The sequence below is a fragment of the Temnothorax curvispinosus genome, unplaced genomic scaffold, assembly GCF_003070985.1.
Source record: "Temnothorax curvispinosus isolate PA1 unplaced genomic scaffold, ASM307098v1 QBEX01003906.1, whole genome shotgun sequence".
NCBI lineage: Eukaryota > Metazoa > Arthropoda > Insecta > Hymenoptera > Formicidae > Temnothorax > Temnothorax curvispinosus.
The window spans coordinates 21,600-40,231 of NW_020213686.1; the positions used below are offsets into that span (position 1 = coordinate 21,600).

At 47.5% G+C, this 18,632-nt stretch overlaps 1 protein-coding gene across 1 annotated transcript; it reads right to left on the reverse strand.

Annotated features, from left to right (window-relative positions):
* Positions 1-4,889: 4,889 nt before the first annotated feature.
* Positions 4,890-8,466, reverse strand: LOC112453017 (ring canal kelch homolog). The gene is made up of 9 exons (XM_025013555.1): positions 7,630-8,466; positions 7,286-7,432; positions 6,701-7,105; positions 6,364-6,617; positions 6,071-6,298; positions 5,811-5,983; positions 5,524-5,664; positions 5,197-5,452; positions 4,890-5,105 (listed from the first exon to the last, which is right to left on the reverse strand). The coding sequence occupies exons 1-9, from the start codon at positions 7,704-7,706 to the stop codon at positions 4,915-4,917; spliced, it is 1,872 nt and encodes a 623-aa protein (XP_024869323.1). The 5' UTR covers positions 7,707-8,466; the 3' UTR covers positions 4,890-4,914.
* Between the last annotated feature and the right edge of the window lie 10,166 nt (positions 8,467-18,632).

An 18,632-nucleotide genomic window follows, 5' to 3' on the forward strand; every position in this document is an offset into this window, starting at 1 on the left:
AAAAAGGAATAATAGAACAATTTTTATAATCTTTTGCGATCCTACGTCGAGTTGAACATAATATTTCGCAATATAATCCCGATATTGGCATACCTATATTATATAAACTACATTTTTAGAAACTCTCCATATAAAGTCCTCCAAATAATAAAGATACATCGTTGCGTTCGATCCGCTGATTAGATTAAATTGAGGACGGGACACACTCGACCCTCGCGCTCACCCGCAAAGATTAATTTTGGACGCAAAGGGTTACGGTCAGTATTAATTAAAGAGACATACGTTGCATCCTTAATTTTTTACAAGGTCGTGCGGCAAATCCAAACCGGAACCGAAAGACCGCGTTATTAGAGGAAAGGGAAAAAAAATGATCCGCACGTGACGCACACGACCGGTCATATATCGATCGTGCGGTTTCGCAACTCACGGGGAGCGCTGGGCACTCTCGCGCGACAATTCCATGATTCACGCGTGATTATGCACGCGTAACGGTCGCGATAAATTCGCGTTATTATCGCGCACGCGGGCGTAGTTTTACGTTCCCTCCGCCCCTCTCCACCCCCGAATGAATCGCACCGCGGCGAATCGGCGAGCGCGACAGGCGGATATCATACCCGTTTTTTGTCGTTCCGATGAACAAAAGAACAAAAAAAGGGAAAAATACGCGTCGTTTCGCATCCCCGTTGGGGATTTCGAGCCGAGCCGGGAGAGGCCGAGAGAAACGAAATGGAATTCGAAGGCGACGAGGTGCCAACGCCCACATACTTGGAGTATCGTTCCGGCTATCGATCATAATGTGCCAATGACACTTACGCAAGAGCGTACTGTTCTCCCTTACGATTTCAATTTCAGATCGGCGTATATCCGTCACAGCCAGTCTCCTTCGTCGTTTTCGATTTGCGTCAGCGGAGTCGCCCCGCCGGATATCCTCCAAAACGATCTTTCTTTCTTAGGCCAGTTCTTTGCAGTCGGATTTCGGAACGCGATCGATGGTCCAAGGAGAGAATTTCTTTTTCGAAAACGAATTTTCCTCATCGGACCGCATCGGCTACGTTCCGACATCCGACTCCGACATACGACCGATTGTAGACCGGCCCTTAGCGATTTTCTTTGAAATTTCATTTTTGCGAGAAATCGCAAAAAAATTACGTGAAATTTAGGAATTCGAATATGTACGGCATGTTACATACTTCACCGATATATAAATTGTCTCCGCTAAACGCCACTTAAGTGCTAAATTGACGATAGAACTACTGTAATATCGAGGTGATAGCGGTTGGCCTTGACGCTCGCGAGGGCGTAAACAAAAAGGTCCTGGTACGATGTAAGTTGGTGTAACCCACATGTATATATGTATACATGTATACACCAGAACTTAATATATAGATATAAAATAAAATTTTGATCCGGTTCCGAGAGGTGAGAAGTTATACGAATAAACTCGCCGAGTCCGAAGGCTCTATATATTGTCACGTTACTGTTACAATGACGAACGTATCAATGCTACTTTTGCAGTTGTGTTCTGATATAATACATTATAAATCTATTCTGATATATTATGAATTCTGATCTTCATTTTTTTTCTAGAATTTTTTTCCAAAGAATAAAGTTTTCTGTAAAGGGATTCTAGAGAAAAAAAAAAACAAAGATTATAGAATTTAATTTTCTAGCAAAAAGATGTAAATAAAAAATACTTCGCCAAAGCCAGTCTCAAGACAATACACGAAAAAGATCGTATACATTAGAATTAATTACAATGATAATAAAACGAGACACGCGGTCGACTTGTGTGACTGTTTATGTAAGAGACCGGGCAAATTTTGCAATCAAAGCGCGTTTGAATGGAAGGAAGAGATTTTAATTCATTTTTCAATCAGTTATGCTATATTCCATAAGGAGATTTCAAATTAACGCTATAGCGTTTGTACGCTTAGCAGCATGCTGTTATGTTCAACATATGCTGTTCTGTGAGAGTTCCATGAGCACATAAGGTATATATGTATATATATTGGTATTTTTAATGCCGGATATGATTATAGTACGCTAAATAGTACACAAACGTTATTTAGCCTTCTGAAACCTAAAACGATAAGCATACAATCGTTAATTGTTCTCACAGAGGATATTTCGTTTGGAAGTGCCATACAGGTGCCATATATACGTGCGGGCACGTACGCGCAATTTAAGGCGTAAGTGTTGGCGCCATACGTTACTTTAGACAACTTTTTCTTTTTTAGAGGACCGATCGCCTCGCGAGTTATTGACAACAGCGAGCATCGTGTGACGAACACTTTTATTTCTGAAGGAGCGCTTGTACAATATCGGAAAGCACCGACGACAGCGCAAACACTCATGGGGACTGAATGATCCAAAAGTGTCGTGTAAAAATAACTTAATACTGGTTACGTTAGCGAATACAAATTTTTCATGAGGAATAACACCTATATAATATATAAATCAACAAGATGTGAAACGAGCAATTCTCTTACGCAAAGTCTATCAATATTATTTGTTTGCGTCGCGTGCACTTTATATAAAAGTCCCGTATAGTCTTTGTATATTTGTCGCGCTTTAAATCTCGCAGAAAATTTAGGAAGCATACGCGACGCGAACAAACTCAAAACTACAATATAATTATCTCAACGCAGGTTTAGTTCGATGAATTCTAATTCATATCACAGCTAAAATGTCGACTTAATTAAATTTATCAACGGGTGTCAAAGTGCTAAAAGGTTCTGCTATTCTATCTAAGTTCGACTATTATTAAATATTGATATACACTGATATAGTTAATACCCAAGCAATCGTTATCCAATATTTTTGAAAAAGTGTGATTATGTATCTCCGATAACGCGCGTTGCATCTCTATATAAGTATAAACGAATAAATAATGTAAAAGTAAGCACACATCACATTGTATATTGTAGCAATAGCATAACTCTGCAAGTGTTTACTCTAGAATGTAGAATACTTCTACAACATTCGGATAAGATATGTAGAACGACATGAAAAAAGGAGCAGTTAAAAATAATATCACCTGGATAATTATTGCTTTGAATTATAAAAACAGTATTTTTAATATCCTTGAAATATTTTGAAATTGCTTTGAAATATATGAATTTATTGTCATAGGACATATACTTAAATTCATTATTGTATCTCCACGCAAGCTTCTCCGCGCTACGAACGAGTCAAAAGCATAATCGCATCATGTATAATAAAAATTAATGGAACATGTGCATTAAATGTTCGGAATACGCAAAAAACAGGCACTCTCTCATGATAATCAGATTCTTAACGATTTTAAGAATCATCGCTGTCGCTCTCTCGCTGTTCCCGTGATATTTCATCCACGCTTGGCGCGCCGTCCACGTTTCTATCGAGATTGTGGGAATTCCAGAGAGGAAGCCATTTATTCACGAACCACCAGTGTACGGAGAGCCTTCCATGATTGCACTCCGTTCTCTCGCATCTGCCGAGAAACTGACATATTCCGGTCAGACTACCGCTTTGGCTGCGGATGCAGGAATCGTCGCAGGTATGCTGATGTTCCACGTAGCGATTTACGGGACAGATAGGGGCGTTCGACGTGGAAGCGCCGGGGGCGAACACCGATCGCAAAACTGAAGACGAACTCGGCTCGTTGAATCTTGCATTAGATGTCGCGTTGCCCGACGACGTCGAAGGGCCCGGATCAGCACCGTTTCCACCGTTAGACGCATTCCCGTGGCCGGACATGGAAGGACGATCCATCCTACCGACGTGAATCATGGCATATAGAGGATTGTTAACGGACTGTCCGGCCCGATTAATCCAATCCAAGTATCGTCCGATGTAGATCGTGGAATTCGGATCGGACGGGACTTTACTGCGGCAGGTGCAATTAGCTGGATTCCTACAGTGACAACCTTCCATTTTCAACAGTTCAGCGGCGCGAAGAGCGGGGAACTTGGCGTACGAGTATTCGCCGCGGCAAAAGGGGCACCTGCAGTTTCTTGAAACTTGGTACACGTAATGCCTGGAGTTAGCGGCATTGTCTTGATATCGTAATCTGTTATACAAATTGTGACAGTGGTGACACATGTATCTCGCGTCCACGTTTCTACAGTAGTGGCACGTGCAATTGTACACAATTGGATGAAGGGAGCGTTTCGTAGAAGCGTATGCGATATTCTCCGTGGAGAAGCAATTGCGGCCTAATCTACTTAAAGAGCTTTGGTGGATGTTACTACTCAATCGAGAATAATCGATGTAGATGTGTCTTGGTTGATCGTATTGGCTCACATTTCTTGCACTTTCCACGTCGTTCAAAAAACTATGAGCAGGTACGTGATACTTGTAATAATGACAATGCGTTCTACTGCTACACGATATTCGCTCGCCTATTCGTTCGTACATATGATTATCTATGTTACCCTGATTGTTTTGCGCTAGCGATTCATTTCGTGGGACCTCCGCGCTTTCATCGTCGTCTTCATCATCGTCATTGTCCAAACGCTCGTAAATGTTTTCTTCCGATCCTTGCTGCTGCTGCTGTTGTTGTTGCTGTGGTTGCTGTTGTAGTCGACGATTGTAATTGCGTATTAAATCAATCGGATTTTGATAATTTGGATTCAGATTCGGATGTATCTGTAGCGTGCCGTTGTTGGGACGATTCTGAAAGACACGCGCGACATGACCCACGTTTTGATAGCCGTCCTCCCTTTCCTGATTATTTCTGCCTTGATTCATTATTACCGCGGCTAATTCGCCGTTCTCATATCTCTGACAAACGCAACGCGGGCCTTGACAATTATGGCTGGCGCCGCGATTTTGTATTTGCATACCGCTGGGCCCGGCTTCCCGCGAGGAGTCCGATATCTCGGCACCCAGGTCCGTGCTTTGTTCCGTCGCATGCCCAGCGGATTGTAGACCTCACATTGTCGTTGCGGGGGCCATTGGCTTATCGATGATCGCCACACCTGCGTAACTACGCCCAACGCCCATGCAAGTCGGTAGAGTAGTCCAGGTATCGGTCCTTGGAGAATACACCTCTACCGATGCCAAACTGGAGGAACCGTCGTCTCCACCCACCACGTACAAAAGTCCGTTCAACGCCACGACACCTGTTTGACATAGTATTTATGTCTTTTTCTGCACGATAAGAGATTAACGTGAAAAAAAGGAGAAAATATATATAAAAAAGTAGTCGCCTACCGGCATTACGACGACACAACGCCATGTCACTGACAGGAGTCCACTGATTCGTCTCCGGATTGAATGCTTCTACGCTTTTTCGTACCAGTGGACCATCGTGACCTCCTACCGCGTATAAAATACCATCCAGGACACCGACACCCGCACCACTACGACGCGCGGACATTTCAGGTACAGGTTTCCATTGATCCTTCTCTGGATTATAGCACTCGACACTGGAGAGACATTGCCGAGATTCTCCATCGTAGCCGCCAACCTAATCGCATCTCTCTACGTTAAACGCGGACGAGATCGTCTTCGAAGTAACGATACTTGATATAAACTTACGGCGTAGAGCAATCCTTTGACAACGCCGACTCCTACGCTACTACGGCGCGTTGACATTCGTGCTATAGGCCTCCATTCGCGAGTCCGTGGATCGTAAACTTCAGCCGAATTTAATCCCGTCGAACCATCGAAGCCACCGACCTATATGTACACGTAAAATATCGGTTATTACAGAGAGAAAAAAACAGTATTTTCTAATTGAAATTTTTTAAATTTCAGATACGCTAGAGAAAAAATTCACATCGATGAAGGACATAAAATGCAAAGAGGAGAATGTAACAACGTACAGCGTAAACGCAGTTGCCAAGCACGGCTACACCGAGCGTCGATCTCCTCGCTTCCATCTCCGGGCAGGGTGACCATTGATCCGCCGCGGCATCATAAATATCGACCGTTCGTACTCTCAGTGATCCATTAAATCCACCGACAGCGTATACGCGTCCGGCGAGAACACAGAGTCCTATAATTCAACGCATAGTCATTGCATACTTTACAGGAAGAAAAGAGAACGATTCTGCCAAGTCGCAAATTGATCAGCGCTATTTACCGGCTCTGCAACGTCGCGTTGGTAGCTCAGAAACTTGATACCACTTTTCCTCTTTAAAGTCAAAGCACTCGACGCTCCTGATCGCCTTTGGTGCTTGGCCACCGACAACAAGTAATACTTTGGGTAGTCCTCTCGGTTGTCTCGGTTTGGTACGCGGCGTTTTGAACAGCGACTTTTGCTCACCCTTCAGTAAGTGATACTTCAAAGCTTCGATCAAGAAATCCTTGCCTGCGGAAATTAAGGAATATGCAATATATCTTCTTTTAGCGTATACATCGTAATAGCAAACTTACATTGCAAATTCGCCTTGAGAAGCGGTTCCTCTTCCACACGTTGTACCAAATACTCTTGAGAGAGCAAAGGCAAGCGCACGTGCTCCATTAACAGAGCCAAATCGTTTTGTCTCTTTTCGAGATCGTGGTGTACCCATGAGATAACGCATTCGAATACTTTCTCCTCGGAAGGTACCATTAAGCGGTCGCTGCAGATAAGTTTAGCCACTTGTTCGGGTGCCAGAGTTAAGAATTCTTCCGCATCGACCACTTCCCTACAATTGATGTTAAAAAATACAATTAATACGGCATAATACAATCTGACTGAATGGATCGGGACTCGAGATGTGCGACTTACGAAAAATGCTGCTCGATGTAACTGTCCGCGTGCGTCAACAACTCGAGGCATCCATGCAAATCGGCAAACGCCCTAATACCGAGACAATTAGACGGATGCAACTGAGCCTGTAGGAAATCGCAACAGGCATCTCGTACGTCCGTCAGTTGTAACAAATTTGCAGCAGGTAGGAGCACCTGCACGTTATCCTCGGTGACGTGAACCTCGGCGGAGTAAACGTAATCCACCAATAACTTTAACGCCGAATAATCCACGCCTTGCAACGTTATCCTTTGTTGATCGCGCTCCTCGAAACTCGTGAACATGGCATAAAAGTAGGGACTGCACGCAGCGAGGACCATTTTGTGAGCCGGCACTTCCATGCCACCGTCCGCTACCAGAATGACGTCGCAGAGTAAGTTTTTCCTAAACGATAATAGCACGTTATTTAAATGATCTCATCTGGTAACGCAATATATATAATAAACATAAATAACAATGCCTAAAGTATATATATATTTTTCAAAGATGCGATACATCTAAACAAGGTTCAACAAAGCTAAACATTGAACGATACATTAAAATTGATAAACAAAGGATATGTACTTTCTCATCTCATTGATGACGTCGAAGGCTCGATTCGTGTGATGGTGATTCCGGTATGGTGGCTTGTCCTTCCCGTTCTCACGAGGAATATGCTTCTGCGAGCTTTCATCCAGAGAATTTTGGCTGGCATAGCGTAGCAACAAACAGCTGTAACGACAAAAGACGCGCAGTTACAATTCCGATTTACAGAGCAGTTTCCATTGAGCTTCCCCGCCAAGCTTATTGTCGACTAGATTTAACGGAGCAAAGTGCAAAAGCAAAGAAGATGAGAGACTCTTCTTTTATCCCAGAAGAAATCCAACACAAATCCATCGCGGGACGAAAAAAGATAATGAGATACTCGCCTGCCCTTGGTGTCGGAACCGTCATTCATGTTATTGGGCGGCTGGCTCTGACTCCCGCTGACTCCCGCCGACTCCATTTCGACCGATTCTCAGCTGTTCGGGAAGGAACTCTGTGCGGCTCTTAGCCGTCGGGGGTCGGGGGGACGAATCCTCGTCACGGTGACCCGAGTGGAGCGTCGCGTCGAATTTCACGAGTCATATCATCGTCCGGCCATTCATCGCGACTCGGTGGAAAAGGGGGCGATGCTCGTCGACTCGCCGATCTCGACGCAGGAGACTTGGACGAGGCTCGGGATCGCTCCTCGTTTCCTCGTTCGATCCGGGACCGCAATGCAAGTGAAATCGCGGACACAAGAGCGGCGCGCGGGAGAAGCGACGGGGAGGGAGAGGAGATTCCTGTTATCTGCGAAGCGCTCTGAAGTGCTCCGAGGAGCCCCGTGCACGCCGATGTATATATTTTTTGACAGCACGCGCACGGCGCAAGCTACGCCTTCCCCATTTCTCCCTCTACCTCTTTCTCTCTCTTGCTCGCTCGATACGAGTATGGAAGTCCTCTATTCCGAACTCCTCCTCCCTCTCCACGTTTCGTCAGACGAGTAGACGACACGTGCGCAGAAGCAGAACGCACGTCTTCGCATGTAGCTTTCCGTGAAGGAGAGTGAGAACTTTAATTTACGGAGCGGACAGCTGTTTCAGAATAGAGAGATTCCTTTTCGGGGGGGTTTTTTTTTCCAATTAAAAGAGGTAGATTGCAACAAGTACCGCCAATTTTAGAGGCGCGTGTCTCGTGTTCTTTTCAAGCTTATAAATGCGACTATTGTTATCAGAATACAAAAGATCAAAAAGCTTATGGGTATATCTAATGGAAAGAGTTTTATTCTTTACGCGATGGGAAACAGCCACGTTCTCTGCTACGGACGCAAATATTACACTTGATATTAATTTAAAATTTTTTTAATCTTTTTGTGTTTTATTTAAGTAAGCTTCGTTGAACGCCGCTTGTTCTTTCGCTCCAAAAAATAAATCTTTCGCGTCGCGTACAAGTCGAAACGACTGCATTGATATTTTTACTCCAAAAATCGGGGATTTTTTAAATCTGCGACAAACTCTCTCTTCAATTCGAAATAAGCAACAGAAAATTACAAAAAGTTATCAACTCTCTGTTTATGTTAACAAAACGGCGGCGCAAGGTATTACTTTAATAAGAATAAATTAGGACTTGGTCGAAGTCCTTAATCGCGAGATCATTATAATTAAAATGTATTTTAAACGTCGTGCTATTTTACAAAAAAAAAATCGATTTAAAAAGTTTACGATTTTCGGAGTAAATCAATGCAATCGCTTCGATTTGTATACGACGGAAAAGATTCATTTTTTTTTTCGAAACTTAAAAGAACACGCGGCTGTTTAATGAAGCTTAAATAAAAAGACAAAAAGCTGATATCACAGTTTAATCGGAGGATTACGTTAATCGGAGACTGTGATATCGGCCCAAAAAAGATACAAGAAAGACAGTAGACACACAAAAGATTAAAGGGATATCGGATCAGAGAAAAACTGGATTCAATCGATCAAATTATAATCGGAGCTCGGTCAAAGTCGTCATTCCAAATTTCAAAATCGCGCTCCTCGCGATTATCGTGCGATTACCAATGGGCCTGATTTTGGCTTGCTGCTTACCGTCGCGGCCGCGACGGTTGCCGAGAGGGCGTTAGCGCGCGGCGCGGCCCGCGGCCTCGCCGCGCATTTTTCCTTCTCCGCCGAGCTAGCGCGACACCCGTAGGCGAAGCGCGTCGGTTGTTCCTTAAACAGGCGGTCTCGCCCCGTCAATGTGTCGGTTATCAGCCGGCTCACAGCCCAGTGCAGGCAGTCCGGCAGTCCGCCGTGGAAGCTGGCTGGAAGCGTCACGCCACGCCACGGCCACGCCGCGCCGCGCCACGCAACTCCTACACGACGACGCCGGACGCGACGCGACGACGTGCTGCCGCGCTGCCGCCGCGCCAAGGACGCGCCGACGACAGGCGTCGACGACGCCTCTTCGCCTCTCCTCTCTTTTTTTTTTTTCCCCACTCCCCGACGGTCTCCGGCCTCGAGTTCACCGTCGGTCGACCAGCGCCACGTCGAGAAGCGCCGCTTCGAAAATTCGTGCGCGTTACATACCCCGGTGTCGGTCCCGTGGCCCGTGGCCCCCGGTGTGCCGCTGCCGCGAGCGCGTCTTCGCGGCGTCACGCGCGAGGGAAAGAAAGAGAGAAGGTACAAGGTACGCGGGAGACACGGAGCGGCGAGCGCCGAGCGGAGCGGAGGGAAGGATCCTCGTTGGAATCCCGGCCTTCGCGCGGAAGTCGCGCGGAAACCTACCGACGGCCAAGTGCGACCCCTCGGCCACCGTCACCGCCGTCGTTTTTGTCTCGCAAAAGGTAGGTACTCGACAGTCTCGGCACGCCGCGACCGGCGTTTGTACTTGTAGCTCTCCGGTTTTAATATCGCGAAATTGCGATATGTAAATACGCGACGCGTCAGGACCCTACGAGAAAGAGAGAGAGAGAGAGAGAGAGGGAGACGGAGCGAAGGAGCGGAAGGACAGGACGATTAGATGCACGAGGGTATTCCGACAGGATTCTACCTCGAAGCGCGTTGAATGGAACTCGTTGAACTCAATGGGACTCGCCGAAAACCAGGCGCGTCGAGATGTCGTGACAGGTTCGGTACCGCGTCGCTGAAACTTTAATCGGAATTAAATTATATATATATATACTTCTATTTATTTATTTATTATTTGCGTAGGGCCGACAAGGTGCTCCACAGTGGCGCAATTGGTCAGCGCACGGTACTTATTAAACTATTAAAGCGTAGGGCCGACAATCCGTGAAGGCACGCGCTCGCTGTATTTCGATTCGCCGCCCGGCGGCGTCACCGAGGCGACGCATTATTATTTACAATTCCTCCGGCACGGAAACGCGTCACGCGTCCTTTGCGCTCGACGACGGAATTAAAAATATATATTTTATACGTTGACCACCTGGAAATACCGGTGACGCGAGAACGCGAGTGCAGGTGAACACGGCGCGTAAAGGGGGGCTCCTTTCGTATGTAAAACCGAAAAAATCGTGAATCGACCCCGGGCTAAGCCGACGGCGGCGCGCCGCGCTGAGAATAGGGAACGACGCGCGTCTTTGTTGCTCCGAAATTGGCGGCGTTCCTCGCGTGAGAGAGCAGCGCGAAAAACGGGGATAAATTCTCCGCGAGGAGGAAACACGATCCCCGGGGATTCGATTAAGTTCCACACGGACAATAACGATGTAGGACGAGATTGCGTAAATTCGCGGCGAGGGGGCACGGGCGCGTACGACCGACGAACGCGATCGGCGCGGCATTTATCTATCTCCGCTTTCTTTTTTTTCTCTGAAAATGAAACGTTACAACGGCCGACCGTGCCTTGATCGAGTGGCCACATCGATATTAGCGACGTAGAGGAAGATACCCCGCGATAAAGCATTTGTAGATATCGTTCTCGGTCTCGCGGAGCGCGGAGCGGAGCGCGCGGCGCGGTAAAGCGAAGGCGAAGCGCCGCGCTGCGCCGCGCCGCGTCGCGCCGCGTGCGCGCGACATGCGCAACATTGTTGCAAGTGCAAGGTTACGCGTAACGCATGCTGCATGTGTATCCGACTGATTATTTCCTGCCGGTAAACGGCCTCGATTTGCCGCCGTGTCTCGCATCTCTCGGAGTCGCGCTGCCGCGAAAGTCGACGCGGATCTAACTACCAAATCGCGTCTCATTGTTAAATTGGTTTCCGCGAATCGATGAACGAAATCGAGAGCCGGGGCCCGCGCCGTTCTCCGTTCTCTCCCCCGTCGTTTTCCATCGCGCTTTCCTCGAAACCGAGACAGAGCGCGATCGAGCGGAGTAGAGGAAGGGAAGGACGAGGATTGGTACAATGGAAAAGGAAATGGAAACGGATCTTCTCTCGGTCGCTCTTAATTAGACGGAGCAGCCTGGGCGAGGATCCGCTCGCGATTCGAGCGCGATAACGCTTATCTGCGGGTATTGGACGGAGGACGCGCGCGCCCTATCGTCGTTCCCCGCTCTTCATCGGCGTTTCCGGAACACGTCGATTACATTTTCACTCTCCGCGAAAGCACGAAAATGGGGAATAGAGCGAGGACCGGCCGCGCGGCCGCTGCACGAAAGTCGGACGGGATTCGGTCGGCGATGCCGCGGCGCGCCGCGCCGTGAGATTTCTAATATCTGGCCGTATACGTGCCGCGACTGGGTAACGGAAAGTTGACCAGAATAGCGAGCGTTCGGTGAAAAAGAAAGCGATTTGCTCGTGCATGCGGCACAAACGGGGCTCGTTCGACAAATCTCATCGGTGCGGTGGCACCAAATCTTTCTCGCGAGACCACACACGGACTTCGTGGCGCGCATTTTCGCACACATTTTCCGCAATGACCGATATTTCGGTGACGCGCATTTTCGTCGAAATCGATCGTTGTACTTTTGCCAGAGTCCCGTGCCAAAAGCGCGTGAAAAGCGGAAGAGAAAAATTTTCATCTCTATCGTGAAAAATTGAACGATCTCCGTATATAATGCTGCCGTTGGAAGAGCACATATGCTTACCGCGAAATAACACGGACAAGACACAGGGATTAAGACACGTGTGGCTTCGCTCGAGCGTTTACGCCGTTTGCTCGACAACGCGAGCGGAGCGCGCGCGTGGCGAGTTCTCTCGCGCGGCAAAGCTTGTATCGCGCTGTAATCGTTTACATTGCATTTCCAATTTTTTTTTTTTGCGACAGAGATAACAGACACTCGCGCGGCGAGACTACGCACAAAGATATACGTAATTTATTCTATACCGTCGCGATAGAAAACGATAAGCGTCGCTCTCTACTCGAGAGATTTAAAATTTAAACTCCGCTATCCCCCCCGGAAAGAGCTCGGACGTTCTTTCGAGGCGCTCTCTCTCGTTTCCTCCGCAGCCGCGTCGTTATGAACACAAAAACACAATTGTGACGTCAGCTCCGCGAGGAAATAACGCGAATCTTTATTTCTCGACGCCTGTATATATGTCGAGATAGATTGGTCTTTTTTCGTGCCGCCCGCGACGTACGCGGGAATCTTCGTTCCGGCAGGCGGATTGACCGCCGCGAGAGCCGATCCGCTCTAGTCGCGGGAATACGGTTTGACTTATGACGTCAGAGGCGAACAAATATGTTTATCAATGTCGGATGATAAAAAAAAAAGTAGGAAAGAGGAAGGAACAGCCTCGGGACGGTCGGCGCTTAGCTGTTACGTAAACGGCCGGGCAACGCGCGCGCGTCGCATTGTTCCGCGCGGGTCGTAGTCGTAACTCGAGTATTAAAACGAACGTCTCCCTATCTTCCGCACCTGCATGTGTCGCGACGACGCCCGATCTTCCGAGGGATCTTATCTTGCGACGTGTCAGCGCCAGTCATATCGCTAATTGCTTTTATGTGTCAATAAGCCAACGACCCCACCGGCAATCGCCGCGGGATCGCGTCGCGTTATGCACACGTTTCGCAAACTACCGTATATCCCGCGTGACGTCCCCGTCCCCGAGCGACGTTTACGACGCGTGGGCGTTATTTGCTAAAGGAACGATCGATATCGTTGCGTAGATATATCGCGGTTGCGATGCCGAGCCTATTGTCCCCTTCCGGATCCGTCCGTTCTTGCAAAATATTCGGAAAGATCGGGATGAAAAAGAAGCGTTTTCTCTGGTCGTTGCGAAAAGAAAAAAAGATCGGGAAGAAAAAGAAGCGATCGTTGCGAAAAGAAAACGCAGCGATGATGATGCCTTATATATTCCGTACTTGGTTCCGGATCAATAAATGTCAAACTTAACCGTTAAATGCGCAACTTTAGCATTCTGAGTATTTTTAAAATAAATAATGACTGTTTCAGAAACTGTAAAAGAAATATTTAAAAAATTCTTCTTTATTAATTTGATATTTTTCAATTCTTTGAAACGTTTTGTATACCCTTTTTTGTCCCAGCGGACTGATGAAATACATGTCAGAGAAGAGCCTTTATAGATGTTCAAAGTGTATTTTTAATTGGAACTTTATAAGGGGGAGTTCACGGAGCATTGAAAAGTCGTTAAGGGTTACATCGATAAATGCACAACGCACAAGTTTCAAGGGTGGGGCTGGTTGCTTCTTGAAAAATAACGTTTGAGCTTGAGAATAACGAAACATTTGGGCACTACCATTATGTTATTTACATGAGGATGTAAGACACGTGAAGTCAGCTTTAAAAAAAAAAAAATGTGCGGCCCATTCGAAACCGGACGCGCACGTACCGCGATATCGAATCATTAAAATGCCATACGCGCGATTGGATTAATGTTTATGGATCTCGCATGCATGTCGATCGATTCTCGCGTGCGTACTCTTCATAAGGATATACGCTTCAAAGATTCGAACTTCGCCGGGGATCCGCGAGCTTCGCCGCAAATGCACATTTGATGGGTTAAACATAGACTATACTAAAAGCCTCTCCCCTATTTCTTCGTCAACGAGAACAACGAACGGAAAATAAATGTGGGCAGCAAATGAGAGAATAGACGAGAGGATATTTATAGAAAATTCGAGACGAGAGACCGATAACGAGATTGTAATATCGTCGTAAACGGAAAAGAACGTCGTTACGTCGCGTAAAACGAGCCTGTAGACATATACGACGATCCAAGGGCGTTTTATATTAGATACAATCGCTTTTATCGTCCTTTAGCGTAATCGGAACGATTAGCCGTTTCCGAAGTGACATCCAAAAATAGCACGCTCCGAGGGTGAACGGGGCAGGGCGACGCGGAGCCATTAGTACATTAGGCCGATGAGCAGAGAGAGTTCGGAGGCGCAGATCGGAAGTTTTAATGCGCGTATCGGTTGACGATCGTATTAGCTAACGATCGTCGAAACGCTATATCGTAAGCGGACGAGGGACCGATATCGATCGGGGGAACGTGTAGCGCGAGTATATGGGTACAGAATTGTGTAATGAAGAATCGCGTCGAGGCACGCACGTCGATTTCGCGTGTCCTACTGCCAATCGGGGGTAACCCCCAACCCCATCCAAGGTCAATTCCCCTGGGAACCTCGCGAGCGACCGATTTTATTCGATTTTCCCCTCGGATTCGGTGCATCCTCGAATGCACTCGAGCCACTTCTCGCTCGCGCGTCTCTCCGTTGCGTTCTCGATGGCCATCGATGGACGACGGCGTCGTTGTCCGGCTAATCATCGCGACAGCAGGAGGAGGTTGTTCTGCTCGTGCACCTGCAGCTGCACCACCTCGTCCAGCCCCGAAATCGAGGAACCACCGGACGGATTTTGTGAGTGCGTTGAGGGGCGCGTCTCTCTCTCTCTCTCTCTCTCTCTCTCTTTCTTTTTCGCGCTGGAAAACGATCCTAGATAACGGTTGCGAGTTGGTTTCCTTCCTCCTCGTTGTTTCCTCTTCCGGTTCGCGCTGCTCACTCATTAGCGACAATATCCTGGCGATTGTCCTGAACCCGTATAAGTGGTTAATCTCTTTCTCTATTTCTTTTCTTTTTTTTCCACCGCGTCGCTCAATTGGATCCTAACATGTACACACACCGCGGCTAGTAATTATCAATTTATCCGATGAATAACATGCTCGCGCGCGCGCGACACCTGCGATTCAATGTCGCTGCGCGGACAGCCGTGTCGCTTTATCACTCACGACAGCGAAACCGAATACCGAGCGAAGCGTCGTATTGCCTCGCGTTGTACTCGCTTTAATGAACCATCGATAATGGTCCCCCCTCCGCTCTCCCCATCGCCCCCGCACCCTCGTGACAGAGCGATGTTCCGTCTTGATTCCAGTGCAGCGCCGTTGGATTAACGCTCTCGAGATATTGTGTGCTATCGCGTTACAAGATGATCTCCCCCGTCTCTCTCGCTGCTTGTGGGTGTCCTTAATCTTTGATTAATTGTATGAAAAAAAAAAAAATATATCACTATTCGGTGCGCCGTATACTCGGTATACTACGCTGCCGGCCGTGTCCGATAACCGAGACGCGAATGCGCTTAAGTAAACAATCTAATGCGTGATGGCAGCAACCGTGTTGTCACGCGGCACTGCCTCTTTTGTCCTTTTGTTTCCGCTCGTGTTGCCTTATAGAAGCACGATTCGTGGCAGAGTGGACTTGTCGGTATAGATATGAAAGGGAGAAAAGAAGAAGAGACAGCTAAAAATACAAAAGCTTGAAAAGTTTGTCGATTGGTTTGCAGGTTCGCGGAACGCAGTCAAGCTGGCTGCCTCCGGCGGTAATCCCGCCGCTGCCGCCGCCGTCGCCGCATCCGCGCATCCTCCCGTGCTTTGGAGCTCCCGCAGGAAGCCGGGTAAGTCCTTTCATCCGTTTGACACGTCGCTCACGGCGATTTCCAGCCAATGTCGGCCCCGCGTCGAACGAGCGTGTCCACGGGGGACGCGTTTGTAACGACGAATGCCTCCCCGCGAGGGATACAGCGGGGGGTAAAAGCGAATTGGGGTCCCGATTAGTTCCGCGACAAATCTGTTCGCGTATTACCAACTTTTGTGCTTCATACAGAATAGATTTAGAATTGCGAAGAATATGAATTGTTGCAGAATCGCTCTGTCTAGTTCGCGGATTAACGGACAGCTGTAAATCTTTATCATTTTTGTTAAGTTTATTGGGAAAAAAAAAAAAAAATCGTTAAACGTGTCGCCAAGGAACGTTTCCTTCTTTCGTCTTCCTTGTTACAATCTTCGTGGTCTCAGAGAATGCGGTAGAACGAGACATCTGTAGATTATCGAATTAACCTGGGGGTTAATTTCAGTGCGACAGGCTAATTTGATACGATTGACGAGTCGCATGCTCGTTTGACCCGGCACGCCTAATCCTGAATCTTTTACCCACAGCTTTCTCTCGTTCTCCCTCCTTCTCACTCCAACACGCGGCAGAGCCGCGTTTCTCGTTTCCATTTACTTCTGCGAAAAAAAAAACCTGCTTTGTTACGCCTCGTCGGGTACATTTTAATTATTTCAATTTTACGTCAATTTTATCGCTGGCTCGGCGGTGTTCCGCTTTTGACTTGAAAAGCCGCGCTCGATCTTGAGCGAAGCAATCCCGCGCGCGGTCCGTCTTACGATTATTCTCAGTGATTAGCCGGCAGCGTGTTTCAGCGCGCGGAGCGGAAAGCACTCGAATGGATACATCAATTAGGATGCGGCTAATTTACGAAGGTTACGGCCTTCCGCTCTCGCGCGCGTGTAGGAGCTCTCGAGTGGTTATATCGCGCCTCCGTCCGGTCGAAAGACGAAGCGAAAATGGCAGCGCGGAAAAACTCTTGACGTAGAAAAAGATCGTAGAACGCCGGTCGTGATGGGTGCGGGCATCGTATTGTCATTGGAATTATAGCGGGCGTGTCAATGCCGAGGAGAGCACGAACTTGCGACAAACGTGCGCCCAGATCGGTCAAGGTTACGATGGTATATCTACGACGTGTCACGTAGAAGTCGCCACTCCTATAACCGCGTGATGTATCGATGATGGGATACTCTTCTTGCCGAGAGAACGTATATACATCGAAATTTACAATTGACGGAGCAAATCGTCGTTAATTGAAAACATGTAGGCAGAAATAGAGGAAGAGAAGATTAGAAACGCGAACGCAATAAGCGTATAAGTGTCTTAATTATGACTCTTAAGATAACGATCGCAGGAATGCCAGGTGTTTCACGTTCGCGGTGTACCGAGGATCATCTTCGCCGGCGCAATTAAGTCGAACGAAGTAACGTCACGGGGCTACTCGTCACAATACACAATACGCGTGTAATCCCAATTGAAATTGCTATTTCTCTAGTTGCCGAATCGCCAGAAATAAGTTTCAAGATTTATTAGTAGAGAAAAAAAAAGAGAAAGAGAGAATGGCCAAGGAGAAGTCCTCGGCGAGTCCAGAAACAATTAGAGTCTCGAGATTGTTGGGCTATCGCGAGGCAAACGTATATCATCCGCGCGAAGAGAAATCCGTCCGTCCGTGAGCCAGCTGCTGTACGGCGAGCAATTCCGTTACAACTTACAACAGCGCGAAGCGCGAAGAAGTAAGTACGCGTGGAATCGACCCGAGAGAGAGAGAGAGAGAGAGAGAGGGAGAGAGAGAGAGAGATGATCGATCGAACGTCGCCGAGAGTGGCCTCGCGTTTAAAACTTCTTATCATCAACTGCAGCCGCGTAGTTGGACTACACGGCGTAAAAAACTGAAAGATCGCGTAAATCTTTCTGCTCCACTATATACGTCGAAATAAATCGGCTTCTTTTCTTCGTGCAATGTCGCTATCTATCGCGTTCGACGCCGATGTGCGGATTGGTAATATTCTCCCGCTCGTTTCCAGTGGCGCGCTTCATTAATAAATGAACGTGGATAATTCAACCTACGCGGACCGTAATTTTCCAGTAGAAAATAATTGCTCGAGTTGATCGTGATCTACGACGATCCATTAGATCGCGCGAACCGAGAGATATTCCGGCATTCCTCGCAAATCTAATAGAAGCGATGGCACGTGATCTGTCTTAATTATTTAAGTACGAGAGAGAGAAAAAAAAGAAGAATTTGTCTGATTTTTCGCTTCTGACGTCAGGAGCTGCGGTGGATGATTTAGGAGGTTGAGTTCTGCGCGAAAAAAGAAAAGATCTCGGCGGCGTTTCGCCGCCGTCTTTTAACGCTGACGCTAAACTCCACCGAGTTGTTATCTCGATATACCGTGGCGATACCACGAACGCTACCTCATCAGTTGCATAATCCGACGCGACGCCTCGCTCGTGTACGTGTATGGCGCAACGCGCGCGGTGCACGCGTACGTGCGCGCTCACGCGCTTATACATATAGTTTCCACGCGGAATAGCGCGTAAAATATTAAAATTCTTTCATTTTAATGCGCCGTAACGCGTCGTGACGCGTCAGGAAGAAATGAGCGCGCGTTTAACCACCGGAAGCGCGT